This window comes from Rousettus aegyptiacus, unplaced genomic scaffold, assembly GCF_014176215.1.
Source record: "Rousettus aegyptiacus isolate mRouAeg1 unplaced genomic scaffold, mRouAeg1.p scaffold_m13_p_2, whole genome shotgun sequence".
Taxonomy (NCBI): Eukaryota; Metazoa; Chordata; class Mammalia; order Chiroptera; family Pteropodidae; genus Rousettus; species Rousettus aegyptiacus.
In genome coordinates this window covers 6,256,982-6,276,883 of record NW_023416295.1, presented here as the reverse complement: position 1 = coordinate 6,276,883, position 19,902 = coordinate 6,256,982, and the positions used below count along the sequence as shown (strand labels likewise).

Here is a 19,902-nt window from a genome sequence, read left to right as displayed (position 1 = left end):
AGTATTTTAAAAGGAACATACTATTCTACCATTCCAGGTTGGGGTAGAAATATATTTCAATTTATTTCCCAGGACAATTAGGAGGAACTTGGAAATAATGACATGTCGGGTTCACATGGGGGACAGAGCTAGCCAGTTGGAAGCCCCTGGTGATATAGTCAAAGTCCAGGAAGAGAGTTTTGGAGCTGATGAGAGAGGGGAACCTGGAGGATGAAATCACAGAGAGACAGTGGTTGGAACAATATTGGCAGATAACAGGTCAACGTAAAGTGAGAGAGACAGATAGAAAGGGAAGAAGTCTAAGAGTCGGCCGAGAAGAGATAAGCTGAAACAGCTTTTAAGGATCCCGGAGAAAAATTGAGAGGAGTACATTATGGAAAGAGAAAGATGGAGAGGAAATTAAATGCTGAAAACTGGGGAAGGTCAGGGAGATGTAAACAAATTAAAGGGGAGTAGATGGAAGTAGGTTGAGAGGGAAAAGAGGATAAAGGGAGAGAGGAATAACTTGGGACACAGTAGGTCTGAGGTAAGGGTACTGGGATGACCCTAATCCTCAAAGTGGCCCTTGAAAAATGCTCAGATCATGTCAGGACTCTTTCTGAGAATTCCACCGATTCCAAGATCAAATCTCCATCCAGATTATTGCAGAGTCCATTTGTTCATGGATTCGAGAACCAGGGTTGTGATAGAGATCCGTATTGCACTGTGTGTTCATTGCCCATAGGTAGATTTCTTTCTGCCACCCCGTATTTGACCGTTTTTACCCCATTTACCTCTGCCCTCCCCCTACCCCTCTGATAACCACTAGTCTGTTATCCATGCCCGTGAGTCTGTTTGTTTATCCTGTAATTTGTTGCTTTTAGGTTTATAGCTCCCATATAAGTGATATCATGTGGGTTTCAACTTTTCCTGTCTGGCTTATTTCACTTAGTATGATTATCTCAAAGTCGATTCATGTTGTCACAAATGGCAGTAATTTATCTCTTCCTATGGTTGAGTAATATTCCATTGCATATACCACAGCTTCTTTATCCAATCATCTGATGTAAGACACTTTGTTTGCTTCCATGTTCTCGCAACTGAGAATAATATTGCTGTTAACATCGGTGTGAAAATATCTTTTTTGGATATGTGTTTTCAGGTCTTTGGGGTAAATACACAGTAGAGGGATTACTGGATCATATGGTAGATCAATCTGTAGTTTTTTGAGGAACCTCCATACTGTTTTCCATAGTGGCTACACCAATTTGCAGTCCTACCAGCAAATTTTCTCTGCATCCTCTCCAATACTTGTTATTACTTGTTCTGTTGATAACAGCTATTCTAACAGATGTGAGAAGGCATCTCTTTGTGGTCTTCCTCAATAATTTTAATTTTTAAACTTCTCTTTCATCTCCACTCCGGTTAAATCCTGCTTAAAATTACTGTCTCAGGAAGGCCTTTCTTTAGAGAAACCTGGAAAGAACAATTGAGAGCCAAGAGATAGGAAGAAAGCAGTATCATAGAAAGCAAGAGAAAACACTGTAGGAACAGAGAAGAAAAGAGAAACTCACCCAAAGAAAGAGGGGATTCAAGAGATATCAGCAGAGAGTCACAGAGGCAGAGATTGATAACGACATACAGAATCGAATGAAGGGAGAAGACGTGGAAAAAGAATGAGGGGTAGGAAAAGCCAAATTTCCACTGATGGGTGAATCATTCTCAGTCTCCCTTGAAAGCCACTAAAGCAAGTCTAACTTCAGTAAGGTTGTTTGCAGAGTGGGCCATTCCAGTTTCTCAGGCTCTCTTGGTTTTCTTATAATTTCCTTGGGGTGATTTCTTTTTGTCACAAATTGAGATACTCATGGGATTTCATTCCTTTCTGAAGAGGACAGCAACGCCTATTGTGAACCTGGTGATGGAGAAGGGCCTCAGGAAGTCTCGAGCTCCTCATTGGGGTGTGGAGCAGGTAAGGAAGGGGGATTGTCAGTCTTGGACTATAAGGTGTCAGGTGGCTGAATTCAGAACTGGTGTATTCTGATGTGTTCAACTCTGAACATTCTCCCCAGTCAAACATTTCATGTATCTGGAATTCCATGAGTCACATAAATGTTTCTAAGTGCATATTCTAGTACAAATATGCCTAAGACATGGCATGTCTTTCACACCTGTTAATAGTAAAGACTTGAATTTATACCTACACTCCCTTTATCTCCTCTAAAGAATAAAAACTAATGATTGTTTTCTTCGCAATGAATTATTTTGTGCCTAACTTTGGAAAACCCTCAAAAGAAACGCAGTCCTTCCAATCCACTGCTCTGAAATCTAAATCATAACTTTTGTCAAATATTATGGATTATGTTATATAATTTTTAACAAATTTTGGCTAACAAGATGTACTTTTATCTGAAGTGTATAAGGGTCTTTTACCAGTTGAAATTGTTCAAGCAAGTAGGTGGACCAGCATCCTCTATGACTCACTGCAGCAATGTCCATGTGGGACTGACAGAGGTTCAGGGCAGCCAGGGTCACCTGGATCACAGGAGACCCAGGAGATTATGTAGATACCCTGTGGTGTGGATCAGGGCTCTGTAATAGGAGATTCTCATCCTACAAACATATTTTGATGGCAAGAGCAGGGTAGGACAGAGAGAGATGATAGAACTGGGACTTGCCGTATGTGATGCAAGTGATCAAGACTGAGTCAGAAAGAGAAACAGAGCCATGAGTAGGAAAAAATGATAAAGAGCAGTGAAAGGCAATGAAGTAAAACACTAAGAAGGAAGCCAGTGCCTCAAGCAGATGACGGATCCTTCATGGCATAAAAGCAACAGTGTGTGGTGAAAGAAAAATACGCATGAAAAGGAGGTGATGGAGTGGAAATGCAAAGGAAAAGAGGTAGAGCAAGGATATGTGAGATCTTAGGTGATGTCCTTGGAGCATGGTACCTTTTTTCAAGGAAGCTCACCTGGTGCTGAACACCAGAAATTATCCCAGTCTCACAAAGGTTTTGTGGTCACCAGGTATGTTTGGTTATTTTTGCATTTCTCTATAAGCAAGAAGCTCTTCACAGGACCAAAGTAGGCGGCTGCGAAGATTCCCTGACCTGCTGGCAGGTGATGGGGATGGTAGTTGGGGTTTAAATGACTAATTAGCTCACTAAATCTATTTGTTTGGCTGTAGAAAGGAGACACTTCCCTTTCTCCTTTTCAACACAAATATTCATATTTCTCTGCCTCTCTTTCTCCATGTATATGAAAGGCAAGGAGGAAAGGAGGGCTAAGTGCCTTAATGGAGGGTCCCCTGGATGTAGAATTTAAGGACAGAAAAAAAAGTAAAATTGTAGGTTGGGAGCACCAAATGGAGTTGCCTAAGTGGGCTTCATGTTATCTAAATGTATATGGAATCTAAACACTACCAGCTTGGAGTTTGGGAAGATAATTTCAAACTTATTCCCCTGGTTTTTGTGGGAAGAATGAAATCCTAGGTAAAGGAAAGACAAAGATGAAGTGAGTTCAATGAATAAATAGGGAGGTAATGGAGAAAAGAGGTAAAGAACACCACCAAGGAGGAAAAGACAGGAATAGAAAAACGTACTCAAAGAGATCCATGAATAGCTTTATGGTACAGAGTCAACAATGTGTAGAATCAGGGTTAGTAGAAGAAAAGGGGGAAGGAAAGAGGAGAAGAAAGGCAAAAGGGTCTAAGATTGCTCAATGGTGCAGAGCAAACCTTTTTTGGTGCTACGATGCTTTTATTCTAATGAAGCAGTTCTGAGCAGCAGAGCTCTGATACACCGTGGACATGACCCCCTCCAGGTAGATCCAGGTCACTCTCATGTCTGTCAGTATCCTGTTTATTTCTTCAGTGTCCTGTGAACTTGTAGATCTAGAACTGGATGAAGGAGGAAAATCAGAAGAAATGCCAACATTACTACCTTATGATGGACAAAGTAATGATGATTTAAATGACCTATGACCTAATTAAACTTTACTTTCTTATCAACATAGAGGACCACATATTCTTTCCTCTCCTTCCCTATTACTTCACTCACCTATGAATCCATCTATTCATCCATCCATGTGTTCATCCATCTATCGATCCTTTATCCAGCCATTCATTCATCAATAAATCTGTTCATCGACACATCCATCTATCCATTCATCCATCTATCAGTCCATCTGTCCATCCGTCCATATGTCCATCCATCCATTCATCTATCCTTCTGTTCAACTGTCAATCTGTCCGTCTGTCCATCCATCCATCCATCCATCCATCCATCCATCCATCCATCCATCCATCCATCTCCACCCATGTCCATTCACCCTTCCATTCATTTTCATCCATTTACATTACAGACTGTGCTGGGGCAGACATATCGCTTTCTCATCATGGTTGGTATGAACATGCTGAGGTCTCTTTCTTATCACTGTCCATGGTCCATAATTTTCTTGAATCTCTGCAGTGACCTATGATTCTGAAGTTCTACAAATAACTAACAAAGAAGTAATAGAAAAGGCAACCAGCCTGCCAGCTACTGAAGGAGAAGGTAATTATGGTTTAAATTCCCAGCTACCTCAATAAATGTTTGTTTTCTAGTCATCATGGAAAGATCTCTCTCTTCTCCCAGCCTACCATACACTTCCTCACATTCACAAACATAGAGATGAAATTGCTTTGTTTTCCCTAAGCTGCAAGAGAAACAAAAGAAACAGGTGAGCTGGGTTCCTGGGACATGAGAGGATTCTTGCATAAAGAATGGAGGGAGACAGAATATGCTACAGGTAGGAGGGAGGACCAATGTGTCTGCGAGATTTTCCTAAATGCTGGTGAAATACAAATATTAGTGGGTTATGCCAAATAAGGAAACACCAGGAAATGGAAATCAGTTTTGTGACTGATGACTATCCTCATAATTTAGAAAGGTGCTGTGGGAGACTGTTAGGATAGAGTTGATTAGCAAAGGCTCTCTGGCATTGTGTACAATATGAAATGGAAGCATTTTTGTCAATTTGAGAGAAGACATAAGTGAGAATGAGGAAATATGTAAAATAATGGAATTTTCACAGGCATTCAGAAGGTCGATGGTCAGAGAAATAGAGAAGGAGAGAGATACAATGTAGAAAGGTTATAGCCTCAGTAAGAAAGGAGATACAGAGATAAAAATTAGAGAAGTTATATATAGAGAGGCCAACAAATACCAAAGGATGCACAAAGAAAGATACGCAGAGAAAAAGTTATATCAGAACAATTTAAAATTAACAAAGAGTGAAAACTATTGTATAAGGAAAAGAGAAGTTGAGATCTTGTGATGGAGACGTACCAGTCCCTGGACAGGAGATTCTCCCACCAAAAGAACTGCACCTCAGTAGTGAGTTTTTAGGTTAAGGTCTCTGCAGGTAGAGAGTGGTGCTCAGAACATACAGAGAGTAATACTCCTCTCCTTGGTAGCCTCAGCTCCTCTCCATTAGCAGAATGAGTCTCAAGGGCTTGCCTGCTAGTCATACCTCTCCCCCAAGGTCATCATCTATAACCTGAAGGCATTTATCCCAGAATCTTCCCCATTAAGATATCTTTCAGAATTGCCACTTCCAGAAATGAAAGCAACATTTTCTTTTGTGTAACTAGGAAATCCTCCTTACCAGAGTGGCTCCCTCAGTAAATAGAAGATAGTTGTTAGGTTTTCTCTTGCTTCTATTTTACCCATTTTCTCCACGTTAGCATGATTGTTATTTGCAGATATAAATCAGATCGTATTACTTTTTCACACAAACCTGGTGACCTTTGTTGCCTTTGGAGTCAATCAGTAACCCTTCCTGTGATGTTCTTTGCCTTCCATTCACTGCGGCACCCCGGTCTATTTTGTGTGTCTCATATTTAATGAGAGTATACCTATTTTCAGTGATTGCAATGTTCTGTTCTTTCTTTTATGCATAGACCATTAAACAACTATTCCTTGTGTTTGTTGGTGTTTCCTTAGCTCACTCTGCTCCTTATTCCATGCCCTGATGAGGCTTTTTGTACTGTTTCAAGGATGCCTTTCCTAGCACCTAGTATGAGAAATGGGGCATGAAGGACACAAGTGAGATGTGGAAAGGCAAAAAGGAGCAGCATCAGGGACTCAAGATAAAAAGAGGCAGGAGTAGAGGAGACAGAAACACATCAAATTAAAGAGAAACATCTGGAGACAATGACGGAGACAGAAATCATGTGCAGAGGCAATGGGGACAGGAAAGAAGTAGAGAGAGGATCAGGTGTATGTGTGGGAAGGGAGAAGGTGAATTGTTCCCAGCCTCTGATGACAGTGATAAGAGTGAGTCCACTGGCAGGCCAGGTGGATGCAAAGAGCAGACCAGGATGTTCTGGAACAGGGCAGTCTCACCTAGGAAGTATCTTTGCTTCCCAAGTCTTCACTATGCATTTTCATGCCATGATTTCCCCCTCGTTCTATAGTGAGAGCCTGTGAGACTTCATTTTGTTCTTCAGAGGACAGCAGTGGCTTTTGGGAGCCCTATGATGGAGAAGAGACCCAAGATGCCTCATATTCCCCATCAAGATGGGAATCAGGTAAGGAAGGGGTGGGTTGCCAGCCTTGAGGTACAGGGTGTCAGAAGGCTGAAACCTGGGGCTGAACAGCAGGGCCCTTAGTGTGAGAACTGATGGTTTCCTTCTTCATCCTTTAGTCATAAACACCAGGGAATGACCTTGTCCTTTTCCATTTACATTCTTTATACTTATGTATACTAAAGATGGAATATGGTGATTTTAATTCCTGCTCACCTTTATTTCTATATAAAAAATGAAAGATGAATGTTTAATAAGTGCTTAATAATTATATTATTATGTTGTCATAACCTGGGTTAAGCTTCAAAAGTAACATGGTTCTGAGATCTACCTGTCAGAAGAAGGGTCAATGACTCTCAAGCCCATATTACAGTATGCCACATATTTCTCATAGGTTATGGGATTGCGTAGAACTTTTTTCCTTCAAAGCACTACCTCATAAAGCAATAGATCTTAGCCAGGGAAATTGTTCTTGGAAATAAGGAAATGGAAGCATGAACAAAGGACACTTGTTTTCCCCTCAGATCAATGTAGAAGGAAACGCGGATACCTCTGTCCGAGTATCTCACTGCAGGTGATGGCTGTGTGAGGCTAGTAGGGGTGAACATGGTGACATGGTCAGTGTCAAAGGGAGACCTACTGGCTCCCAGGGTGATGAGAACAGGACCTGATACACAGACGCTGCCGCTTCTCAAACAGAGAATGTCGGGAGGAGGGGAAGGAATCTAGGAAGACAGCGAGCGAAGGACTGGATTTTGGTATAGAGACTGGAGAGGCCTGGGAGAAGTGAGCTAGAGAGAAGATGCAGAAAACAAGAGATCAAGATCACTGAGGAAAAACAAAATATAGAAAAGTAAAGAGATAGGAGAAGTCAGGGGAAGCAAGCTCACAAAATCTAAGAACCACGAAAACTCTCTTCGTGCAGAGGAAGAAATGTTTGGAGGTCGGTCTCTAGGTAACTGAGGAGTAGAGAGCAGGAGCATGAGGTGGTGAGGCAGACCAGCCCCTGGTCAAATATGAGGTGGTGTCCTTGGAGCAGATGTCCATTTCCCAAAGGGCAGCTCACCTGTGCTTTGGATAGCCTGACTCAGCTCATTTCCTTGTTTCTCTTCAGTGTTGTGTGATCCTGAAACTCCCCAAATGATCACCGAAAAAGAACGAGAAGAGATGGCCAGCCCAGCACTATGTGACAGAGAAGGTAATCGTGATTTCAATCCGCACTTCATGAATCAAGTCTTTATTTTTATTTTTTTCGCCTCTTTTCTTCTCTTCTCCTATCCTGATTTCCTTCACATACCCCTACAGAAGAAATGTGTAAATTGAGTGGAAAGGACCTGATCATAGTGACAGCAGCCATGTTCTCCTCCAGATCAGGTGAACCAAAACAAAAAAGGTCTAAGGGCAGGGACATCCCTGAGCCTCCTGGGTATTCCTGGTTATCTCAGGTTTAGCTTCCTGTGTGTTTTGTTTATTGCCTATAGATAATGAATCATGAATAGTCTAGGTGTACTAATGTTCACACTAATTATAAATTGATCATGTGTAAAAGAATTTTCCGGGATTTCTAAAGTTAGTCCTTCTTTAAGACATTTAATCTTATAGTTTCATTTGTAGAATAGATCCAAATCCACTAACTGTAAAGAGGGTTTCTGTTTTTGTTTGTTTATAAAGTGTTAAGTAATGGTTGGGAAGTGGTAACTTTTGACATTTTTCTCTTCCTTCATAGAAATCCTATCAAATGTATTCTTTTCTTTTTGGGAAGCATGTGACTCAGGGGCAGCAGACTTTCAGATACAGAAGCAATTATGAATAAGTTACCATTTAGCCATAGACACAGAGTTTCTGGAGTGTGCTATTGCTGATTGTTCTATTTCCAGAAGTGTAAGGCTGCCACTGATCAGCTTTTTAAAATGTAGTTAATGATGTTAGTTGTTGTTGACCATTTGGAATGAGTTTTAAAGTGATCCTGGAAGTTTCTTGTTGTAATTTTCAAAGAATAGGTAGTTTGAATCTAGAAGAATACAATCTTTTAATTTTATTCTTCAGACTATGTATAGTAAAACAAAAGTAAAGGAAGCAGAATGATGTGAAAAGATGGCTCTGTAGCACCTCAGGTTGATTATTGGAGCAGGTATATTTTTCCGAGGATGCAGTTCATCTTAGCTCAGAGTATAGATGTGCAGCATGAGAGCCCCAGGAACTCTTCCCCTTCCCTGTCTCAGGATCCATGGACAGCAATTTTCTTGTTTCTCTTTAGTGTCTGGCGGAGTAGAAGCTCTCCAAATGGATAGAGAAGGAGACTTGGAAGAGCTTCCCTCTGGCCTACCACCCTGTGATGGACAAGGTAATTATGACTGAAAAATTATAAAAACAGAAACTGAGTTCTCATAAAGAGATAAAGGCAAGAGAGGAATAAAGAGAGACTTAAAAAATTAGGCGGATACCAAGAATTGTCTAGATTTATAGAGCATAGGGGGTCGTGACCTATGTACTGGATTAAGGAGAATATATGAATGAACTTTATATCCCTTAGGTCCTATTTGAGATTGGAAATAAGAATGTTTTAGCTTTTTATTGCTGCATAACAAAGCACCATAATGTATTATGTCACAGTTCTGCAGGTTGCAAGTCTAGACAGGTTCAACACAGTTCCCTGCTCATGGTCTCACATGGGTGAAATCAAGATTCCTGCCAGGCTGCATTCTTATTTGAAGGCTCTGAAGAGATTTATCCACAGTGTTAACAGAATCTAGTTCCCTGTCTTTGTAGGACTGAAGTCTCAGTTTTGTTGCTGATGGCTAAACAGGGATTGTTCTTAAATCCCAGGGACCACTCACTTTTCTTGATACATGGTCCCGCATCTTCAATCCAGAAATAGAGTTTAGCAGTTTTCTCAATCCTTCTCAATCATCTTTAAATCTGGCTTCCTATTTTGATATCACCTGGAGAAAAAATTCCACTTTCAAAGAATTCATGTAGTTGAAATAGACCAACCAGAACAATCCTTTTTTTCTTTATTTAATTTTCAATGCTCACAAAATTGTTTACTTTTTTTAGTTTTGTTGAGAAGTACTTAACACCTAGCAATGTATAAGATTAAGATGTACAGCATAATGACTTGACATACATATATTGTGAAATTACCACAATTACACACACACACACACACACACACACACATACACACACACACTGTTTGTTCATTTGTCTGCCGATGGACATTTAGGTTGCTTCCATGTCTTGGCTATTGTAAACAATGCTGCAACAACAATGGGGATGTTGATATCTCCTTGACATAGTTATGTTTTTTCTTTGGATATATACCCAGAAGTGAAATTGCTACATCATATGGTAGTTCTATTTTTAATTTTTTGAGAAAGCTCCTTTCTCTTTTCTACAGTGACTCTACCAATTTACAACCCCACATAAAGCTCTCAAGGTTCCCTTTTCTTCACATCCTGACCAGTATTGGTTATCTCTTTTCTTGATAAGCTATTTTGCTTCACTTCACTTCTGTATTACAGCATAATGTAAAGGTGGGGGTAATATCTCATGATATTAATGTTCCCTGAGGTTAAGAAAGGAACTCTTGGAGAGTCATCTTAGAATTTTGCCTACCATAAAGAAGTTTAAGTAAATCTCTAGGACATAACTGTTCATATGAGCCATTGATTTTTCCTAGCAAATAATATGGACTATCCTTATCAACCAGAACATCAAAAAAAGCTGAGCATAAATGCATTTAAGAAAAGATTTGTTTTTAGAGAAAATGTAGTAATTAAGTTAGGCACTACAAGAAAAAGAAGTATGCCTATTTTATTTATTGCCTGCAGATCTCAAATCATGCATAGTGCAGATATACTTTTGTTCAGATCAACTATAAATCGATCATGTGTAAAAACTTTTTCAGAAATTCTGAAAGTAGTTCTGTAGTACATTTAATCTGCTAGTTTCACTTGAAGGATGTATTCCTACCTGTTAAATAAGTAGGGATTTTTTTAAAGAAAGTGTTAAATAATGGTCTAAAAGTAACAGTTACTGGTTGAGAAATGGTAACGTTTAGATATTTTTCTCTTTTTTTTAAATAGAAATCTATGAAATGTATTATTTCCTTTTACTGTGTCAAAAAGTTCCCTCATTGAAACCTAAAGTCATCTTTTGCAAACTTTGGCCACTTAGTAAGAGAAGTGCAAGAGATAGAATCATACTGAGAGTACAAAGAGGAAGTAGAATTCTGCCAGGGTAGACTGTAGCTTTGTTCCATACAAGTCTGCGACAAACAGTAAAGAGAGCACGGCATTCAGTCATAAGTGTGAATAGTGTCTTGAGTGTGAACAGAATACTGGGTTTCATCCACACAGCAGAGACTAAAATGTGGACATATGATCAATTCCATAGTAAAAGTTGACCTCAGAAGATGTATCTAACAATGTGATTTTCCCTCACAAGTTGACAAGATATCAAATGTCTTTATGAAAGTTTCGGCGAGGGACTCACCACAAAGTGTGACCGAATGCCTTTGCACAAGTTGCTACTATCTAATGGACCAATACCCATTAATTAGTCTTTAGAGCTGACTTGGACAGGAAACTTATGAGGTCTATGCCTGAAACCTCTTGCTTTGAATCACTTTCCTCTAACATTCAAGAAGCACAGAAAAATCAGGAACAAACACACACATGAGACAAGACTTTAAAAAATAGACAAAAGAAAATAAGAGTAAATGAAATAATAAAAGAATAAGCACTTAACAGCATATTTGCTAAACGCCGTACCTCCAAACCAAGTGTCTAACTACTTTATATCTAACAGTATAAATGCATTTAAATAATAATATAAATTCAGATATAAAAGCCGATGAAATAAATCAGAGCTTATGCTGTTGTTGAGGCAGATTTAGTTGGCAGTGGATCAGAAAGACATTTTGAATTCAGCACAAGAACCCGGGGGTTTATACTTGTTGATCCAAGGATCTCACGGGGCACCTCTATGTAAGAATCTTCAAGAGTATCTTTGTGGGCACTCCATTTTGAAGGAATAGCTGAAGCTCAGAGAGATTTTTATTGCTTGCTTAGCAAGGCACATGGTGGGAGGAGGCACTATACTTATTGGACCTAATATCTTTAAAAATGGAAACTACTAATTCACATAGAGTTTTGAGAAGTATGTGGTTCAGTCACTGCAACCTTCAGAAACATGTTATTATGAGTAGGTTAGCATTTAACCATGGAAACAGGCTTATTGGAGTGTGGCTTTTGCTGATCGTCTGATTTTCAGAAGTGTAAGACTGCCATTGATTGGCTTGTTTAAATGTGGTTAATTATGTAAGTACATTGGCCAACTAAGACGAGTTTAAAAGTGATCCTGGTAGTTACTTGTTATAACTTTCAAAGAACAAGCAGTTTGATGCTAGAAGAGTAAGATCTTTTTATTTTATTCTGTGGGCTGCAAGTAGAAAAGTAAAAGTAGAGGAAGCAGAATGAGGTGCAAAAGATAGGAATAGCTCGACTCTGTAGGACCTCAGGTTGATCATTGGAGCAGGTATATTTTTCCAAGGAAGCAGTTCATCTTAGCTCAGAGTATAGATGTGGAGCATGAGAGCCCCAGGAACTCTTCCCCTTCCCTGTCTCAGGATCCATGGGCAGTAATTTTCTTGTTTCTCTTTAGTATCTGGTGGAATAGAAGCTCTCCAAATGGATAGAGAAGGAGAATCAGAAGAGCTTCCCTCTAGCCTACTGCCCTGTGATGGACAAGGTAATTATGACTGAAAAATTATAAAAACAGAAACCGAGTTCTCACAAAGAGAAAAAGACAAGAGAAGAAAAAAGGAAAACTTAAAGAAAAAGATATAGGGAGGATCAAATAAAAGATTTTAGAGGAAGATGTGAAAATGGGGATGCACAAAATTATAGAAAAGAGGATCATTGGATTAAATAAAATGCCTTCATTAACCACAATTTCGTTTCAGGAACGGAGCGATCAGTAGGTGTAAATGAGGAGTATTCCAATGTTATGAGCTTCTCAAAAGACATGCCAGAAGGTACTGAAACAAGGGCTGAAAGTAGCCAAGCATGTGACACAACAGGTAAGGCTGAGTGAGGGTCAGCAAATGAGCATGGATTCGCTGGTACCATAGACCTGGGTAGGGTTGTGGCACGTGGTCCAGTCCATCTTATTATCCTGTTTTCTGCATTTACTCCGTCTTGACCCATTTTGGGTCAAGGTATTATTAAAACAGCATATTTAAATGATGGACCCTGTGATTATAGTTGATCTGGTAGTAGATCACAGTGTCCTTTTGTTACAACCTTAAAAAGGTCTCAAGAGACAAGTGATTCTTCCACTTAATTTACTAGATGGAAAATTTTAGATCAACTACTCTTAACCTAGCATATATTTTTTATGCTAGGTTAAGAGTAGTTGATCTAAAATTTTGCCTGTCACTAATTCATATTGTGATTTCCTACAAACTTTTCCATGTAAGATCTTATTTAATTCTCACAAAAAATCCTAACTGTGACCATGACAGGATACCTATTCCTATCCATGACTAAACTGAAAATATATTCATTTAAGAGTGTTTTTCAAAGTTCTATTGAGAAAGAACAAAGTCCTGGGTCCATTCTGACTCCTACTTTTCAGTAAGTTTTTAGCTCCTTTAGAAGACAGAGAAATGATAATCCAAATATCTTTATAAACTCAAGCCTCTGTGGTATGAATCATCCTATATTTTGTAACTTTAATTAATTAATTAATTTCCTTTTTTTTTTTTTTTACCACAACCTGTTATTTTCTAGAAACTAGGATCCTTGGAAGCAACTCTACTTTAGGAAAACTGAAGAGGAAAAGAGGCAAGATTGCATAAGATTTTACTTGCTTTTGATGTTAAAGTAGTTTTTTTAATGCCATCTTTTCAATAATATGAAAGATGTCTGCATCCTTATCTCTGGAACCTATAAGGTGTTATCTTCCATGGCAAAGGGATTTTACAGATACCATTCAGGTAGGTACCTTGAAAGGGGAGATTATCCTGGATAGCTGTGTGCAACCAATGTAATTGAATGGGCCTTAAAAACTGGACAGCACTGGTCGTGCCAAGGTGAGGACTGTGATATTTAGAAACTCTTTCTACCTGTCAAAAAACCCCAGTCTTAGAAGGGGCTATCAGTAAGCCTGCTTGAACCTTACTCCTTGGGAGACATCCTGTGAGCTGGAACTTAGTAAGTGTCCTCTAAGGAAAAAAGTGAGTCTTTACTATCCCTGCATATTTCTAAGGAGGGAGACATTCTCTAGTTTATTCTGGTCAGACTCTAATCTGCCCTCTGACCTGGAGGGCTATGTTATCTCCAGCTCCCAAGGCTGTTTGCTACTCAGGCATCCTTGAAAAGATGCTCTGAGGCAGGTGGAAATGCCAGAGGGGAGTTGCTTTCCAACACGTTCACCTCACACAGGAGATCCTGACAATTTCCCCATGAGAACGCCACCAGCCACTCTGATTAATCTATGTGATTTGTTTCCTATAACGGTTAATGAACTTCATGAAGCATGGAATCTTTAAGTCTCCCATGACCAGCCCTACTTTGCAATTCACCACATTTTCCTGAGCAGGCAAATAAAAGCCTGGCTTTCACTTAAATACAATCTGAAGGGCATATAGGGTGACCCTGGAAGGGAAGTGTTTACAGGTGTTGAGGTCTCCTAATGGGATGTATATCAGCCAAGGGGAAGGTGGACTCCAACATGGGTCTCTTGCCAGCTATAAGCATTAGAGTTCCCAGTTCCACTAACTGTGTCTAGTCCTTGATGTCCAGAGGGGTTTCTGCATGGGACCTACAGAATTTAGGGTCAGCCCATTTTCTCATGTCTGCTGAAGAATGGCGGATTCTGCATCTCCATGGTATAAGTAGTGTTCCTGAATGCTATACATAGTATTTCTTCTGGAAGAAAAATCAGGGCAGTTGCGAAAGGCAGATATTAATGCTACTCCATTCCTCCTGCATCCTAAGGTGTACGGTGTTCCCTCCTCAGATGCCTGGATTTTTGCTCTTCTTCCACTGACGCAAAATCTGTGGGTACCATTCCAGAAGCTGTGACTTCATCTTCCTTTCCCCAGCATTTTTTATTATCACTGAGACTTTTCATCCTGAAAGGTCAGCTATAAGCAGGCAAAGACATTTTTAGAAAATATAATCAGACTTTATAATTAATAATTATTAATAATTAATCCTCTAGGCACTCTGTGGTTGTCCCCTTCATGCTGGTTGGGGAAATGATGATGTGTCATCCTTAGGGATGGTCACAACAGACTCCTAAATTTTCAGGATTGATCTATATAACTAGTCTATTTATCCCTCATCTCTTTCATCCTGATCGTGATGCCAGTAGGAACTCATTCCTTTCTGCGGACAACTGCCTTAGTGACTAAAGAGTCTCTTAGAGGTTTGTGTACAGGAAGACATGTGAGATGTTGAATCAGACAAGCAGTACACTGGGAGTAGCTTTTGATAAAGGACATACCGTTGTGAGACTGAAAAAGATCCGGCCAGCCAAGGTCATGACTGTGTGAGTTTTTAAGATCACAGTGGTATGGCGAGAATCAGTAGTTCTATAAGCTGAAGTGTGGAATGTGTTGAGGCATCACCCATTACCACAAGATGGGCTCAAGGCCTGATCAATGTGGCAAGAGCAGGCAAGACAAAGTCCCTTATGATGAGGCTCCCTGACTGTGGGAGTAATGTTTCTGTTTCTAGCAGGAGTCATGAGCCTGGCACACAGCCACAGCCTCTACATCAGAATCATGGTGTCAGGCTCTGTTAGCAGAGGCCAGGTACTTGGGTAATTCCATGAGGGTCCCAGATGGGTCGATAGCTCCACAGTGTGTTTCCACATTTAAGACCCAGCAATAAGTGTCTTTACTCTGTCAGTCTGTAGTTTTCTATGTGGCAGACCAAGCATCTAGGCCATGTGTAGAAGCCTAATATTTTGACTTCTGCCAACCAGAAGAGTGAACACATACATCACTTTCAGTTCTGCAAAGCAGACCCTGAGGATAAGTAGCCACAGCAGCCCAGGGGACATCAGCTGTCAGCTTAACCATGTGTCAGGGCCTCTGGGAGGCCGCAGTTTCCTTCAGGCTCTGAAGGGGAATAGAAAACCTAGGTGCCCATTGGGTCAAAGTTCCTACATTCTTGAACATGCCATTTTTATTTGAAGAGAAAGGGTTTCAGGCCCTTCCTGCCTTGTGAGATGAGTTGACCCACTTCAGAATGGGAATCTCAAGTGGGAGAGTAACAGGCTTGCATCCATAGATTGAGGCTTCACTTTCAGCAGTAAAAATTGAAGAGCTGGTCGTTATGATATTCACAACAATGACAAGATAAGATCTCTCTATCTACCTAGTGCTAATGGTCTTCTCAAACTCACATGAGTTTTCATATCATTCACAAGAAAGTAATATCAACACAGAAAAATTCACTGTGGTTCTTTAACTCCTCCAAGAACTTCGGATGCCAGATTAAATGTGAATGAGAGGATTTGTAACAACTGCAAGAGCAGAAAAATTAATGCAAACTCTCTGAGTCAAATGAAAAGTGTCTCCTGAGTTCTAGCACAGTATATTATTCCATAACGTGATTCAGCAGATGCCTCCTCATCACACATTTGAATTAACATGAAAACACTTGATGAGGAAACATACTGCTACATAACCACAATTATCATTCACCCTAAAGCATCAGCAGGATTTTAGTTTCTAATTTTTAAAAAAAGATTTCAAATGAAGGTCATCTCTTATTTGACTTTACTCTGCTACACTGGTAGTTAAGAATTTGCCCCATTTTTGTGGGCCAAACTCTGAAAACAATACTTGAGCACAACTGACCCGTGAGGCTTCGAGAATTATATTCATAGCTCTGAATGATGAACTTTATTCTTTCTCTCTTGCCCTCTCCCTCTCTCTTTTATCTTGGCAGTAAAAAAGAAGGGGCATTCCTGGACAAGGAATAAAAAAAAATGTCAGAGATACGTACATCAAAAAGGTAAGCTGGCAAAGTGAAGTCATCACACCTTTCGAGTTCGTCAAGGCACTGCCTGTCATGTCCTTGTGGCCTGCAGTCCCCCAAGAGCTATGATAGTTTTCCAGCTGCTATGTCAGGTCAGATATAGGCTGAGACACCATAACGCAAAACCCCCGTAATGCAGTGGCTTCAACATAATGGTCTATTTCTCGTGTGTGTTATCATCCTGAGCTCAATGACTCAGGCTGATAGGGAAGCACTGCTATCCTCAGTAGGTGGGTTCTTTCCTGGGTCAAAAATTGTTTTTTATTAATTTGGAAAGATGTTCCAAGGAAGGCTAAATGAAGAAAGCAGACTGTATATATATGTTTGTATGTGTGTGTGTGTGTGCACGCACATGCACGCACATGTGGTAATAACATATGTATACACATATATATTTTGTCAAATATGTTTTTACACATGCATAAATGCCTAGTTATACATATTTACCAATCCATATATATTGGAAGACATAGACATAGATATGTAGAAAAATCGATGGCATTTCATCCATGAAAATATATACAGTGGTTACATTTGTTAATTGAAATATAGGTGATGTTTATATTTTGATTTGCTTTTCAAAGGTATACGTTCATCTATTATAATGAAAAAAAGTTATTTTAAATGAGTAACATATGCACAGAAAGTGTCCAAGAGGATATTTGTGAACAATTTAATAGTGGCTATTTTCAAATGGTGATGTTTCATACAATTTTTATTCTCTAACTTTTCAATAATGTATATGTATACATTACTTCTATTCAGCTCCCTGAAATCTTGTTTACTTTAGTAGTTGTTGAAAGACCTCCTTTCCCCTAGACAATGAGGGCAAGACCTCACTTTCCGCAAGATCACCAATTTTTAATTAGTAGATCTATATAATATGATTTTAAAATTCAATTAAAAATTAATTTTCAGCAACTTACATATCTTATGTTCTTACTAATTTACATAGCTATGCTTTTGGTGAATGTGTACAATTTTGTTTGGAAAGAAAAAAAGTGGTTGCATCCATTTAAAGTAGTTATTTTCAAAATACCAAATATAGGTATTTAATCATAACATTTTCATTTAGTCTATGTGTAAGTATATGCATTCTAAACCACTACTTTCCAAACTATAATAAAATCTTGCATGTAATTTTAAAGTCATCTTTCCTAAAGAGAGAGTATTCTGAAACCTAAGATCCTTTACCATTAACTTGCTTTCTTGTCTAAGTGTATAGTGAAGGTGTTTGACATTGAATCCAGTGTTCCTTCACTTACTTTTGGCCTCACATGGAAAACTTTCTTCTAACATTCAAGAAGCACAGAACAATTAGGAACAAACACACTCAAGACAAGACTTTTAAAAAATAGACAAAAGAGAATGAGAGTAAATGAAGTAGTAAAAAAATAAACACACTAACAGAATATTTGCTAATCGCTGTACCTCCAAACCAAACGTCTATTTACTTTGTATCTAACTACATACATATCTTTAAATAATCAGATAAATTCAAATATAAAGTTCAAGAAACACATCATATCTCAAGTTGTTGTTCAGACAGATTCAGTTAGTTGGCAGAGGATCAGAAAGACAATCTGAGTTGGGAACAATAGATTGGGGATTTATACCCGTTGATCTAAGGATTCCACAGGACACTTCTATACAAGAGTCTTCAAGACGACCTTGGTGGGTACTCCATTTTGAAGGGATAGCCCATCATACAATAGCTGAAACTAAAAGAGATTTTTATTGCTTGCTTAGCAAGGCACGTAGTGGAATGAGGCGCCATATTTGTTTGACATGATTTCTTTAAAAATGGAAACTACTAATTTTATATAGAGTTTTGGAAAGCAAGTGGTTCAGTGACCACAACTTTCAGAAACAGAAGTGATCATGACTAGATTAGCATTTAACCATGGACACAGGCTTTCTGGAGTGTGGCTGTGCTGATTGGCTGATTTTCAGAAGTGTAAGGCTGCCATTAATCATTTGTTTAAATGTAATTAGTGATGTAAGTAGTTGCTGGCCAATTGGAATGTGTTTAATAGTGATACTGGTATTAACTTGTTACAATTTTCAAAGAATACGTAGTTTGATCCTGGAAGAATATGATCTTTTGATTTTATTTTTAAGGCTACAAGTAGAACAATAAAAGTAGAGGAAGCAGAATGAGGTGCAAAATGGGAAAAGATTGCTCTGTAGCACTTCAGGTGTGGTTATTAGAGCAGATATATTTTTCCGAGGAAGCAGTTCATCTTAGCTCAGAGTATAGATGTGCAGCATGAGAGTCCCAGGAACTCTTCCCATTCACTGTCTCAGGATCAATGGACAGTAATTTTCAGGTTCCTTTTTAGTATCTGGTGAACTAGCAGCTATCCAAGGGGATAGAGAAGGAGAATCAGAAGAGCTTACCTCAAGCCTATACCCTGTGATGGACAAGGTAACTTTGACTGAAAAATTATAAAACTAGAAGCTAAGTTCTCATAAATAGAAAAATACAAGAGAGTAAAAAGGAAGAGTTCAATTTATGGAATAACCATGGAATATTTCAGAGGAAAAGTAGAAAAATGGAAATCAACAAGTATACAGAAAAGTGAATTATTGGGACAAATGAAAAGAGTTTTCATAAATTGTGATTTTGGCCTAGGAGCAGAGCTACCAGCACATGCAAATGAGAAATATTCCCATGTTATAGGTTTCTCAGAAGATGTACCTGTAGGTCCAAAAGCAAGGACTAACAGTAGCCAAGAATGTGATACAATAGGTAAGGCTGCCCGAAGATCACGGGATGAGAGTGGATCTACAGACCCCAGGTAGAGTGGTGACAGGTGGTCTAGTTCATCCTAATTTCTTGTCCTCTGCATTTGCTTGACATGACCCTTTTGGTAACAGCAGGGAAGTGAGAATCATTGTAAAATCATATTAATAGGATGAGCCCTGTTGATTATGTATGAATGATGTAGGAGAAATACACTCTTAACAATGGCATTCCAGAGGTCTCTTAAACTATCTTCATTTTTTAAAGGCTTTTTTTTTTTTTTTTTTTGCTTTTCCAGTTGGGTGTTTTCTGCTACCTTATCTTCCAGTTCACTGATTTGATCTTCTCCTTCATCTAATATACTTTTGAATCCTTCTAGTGTATTCTTCATTTCATTTAATGTATTCTTCATTTCTGTCTGGATATTTTTTATGGGCTCTATGTCCTTTTTTTATGCTTACTGTTTCTCTGTTGAGGTGCTCGTTGAGCATATTCATTCTCCCCTTAAGTTCATTGAGTGAAGCGGGATCTCAGGGAGACAAAGGCCGTCAG

The 19,902-nt window shown here is 39.1% G+C and overlaps 1 protein-coding gene across 9 annotated transcripts in view; it reads left to right on the top strand.

The window, feature by feature from the left end:
* SP140 (SP140 nuclear body protein) overlaps positions 1-19,902 on the top strand; it is a 52,774-nt gene that overhangs the window by 10,759 nt on the left and 22,113 nt on the right. For 4 of the 9 annotated variants that reach the window (XM_036236146.1, XM_036236145.1, XM_036236139.1 and 1 more), the window contains 10 exons: positions 1,868-1,948; positions 4,445-4,528; positions 6,433-6,546; positions 7,658-7,741; positions 8,801-8,887; positions 12,211-12,297; positions 12,512-12,628; positions 13,341-13,394; positions 16,515-16,580; positions 19,288-19,356. In XM_036236146.1, coding sequence (XP_036092039.1) covers positions 1,868-1,948; positions 4,445-4,528; positions 6,433-6,546; positions 7,658-7,741; positions 8,801-8,887; positions 12,211-12,297; positions 12,512-12,628; positions 13,341-13,394; positions 16,515-16,580; positions 19,288-19,356 — 843 coding nt within the window. The remainder of the gene's footprint in view (positions 1-1,867; positions 1,949-4,444; positions 4,529-6,432; positions 6,547-7,657; positions 7,742-8,800; positions 8,888-12,210; positions 12,298-12,511; positions 12,629-13,340; positions 13,395-16,514; positions 16,581-19,287; positions 19,357-19,902) is intronic. The other 5 variants (XM_036236142.1, XM_036236141.1, XM_036236140.1 and 2 more) reach the window with 4 other exon arrangements.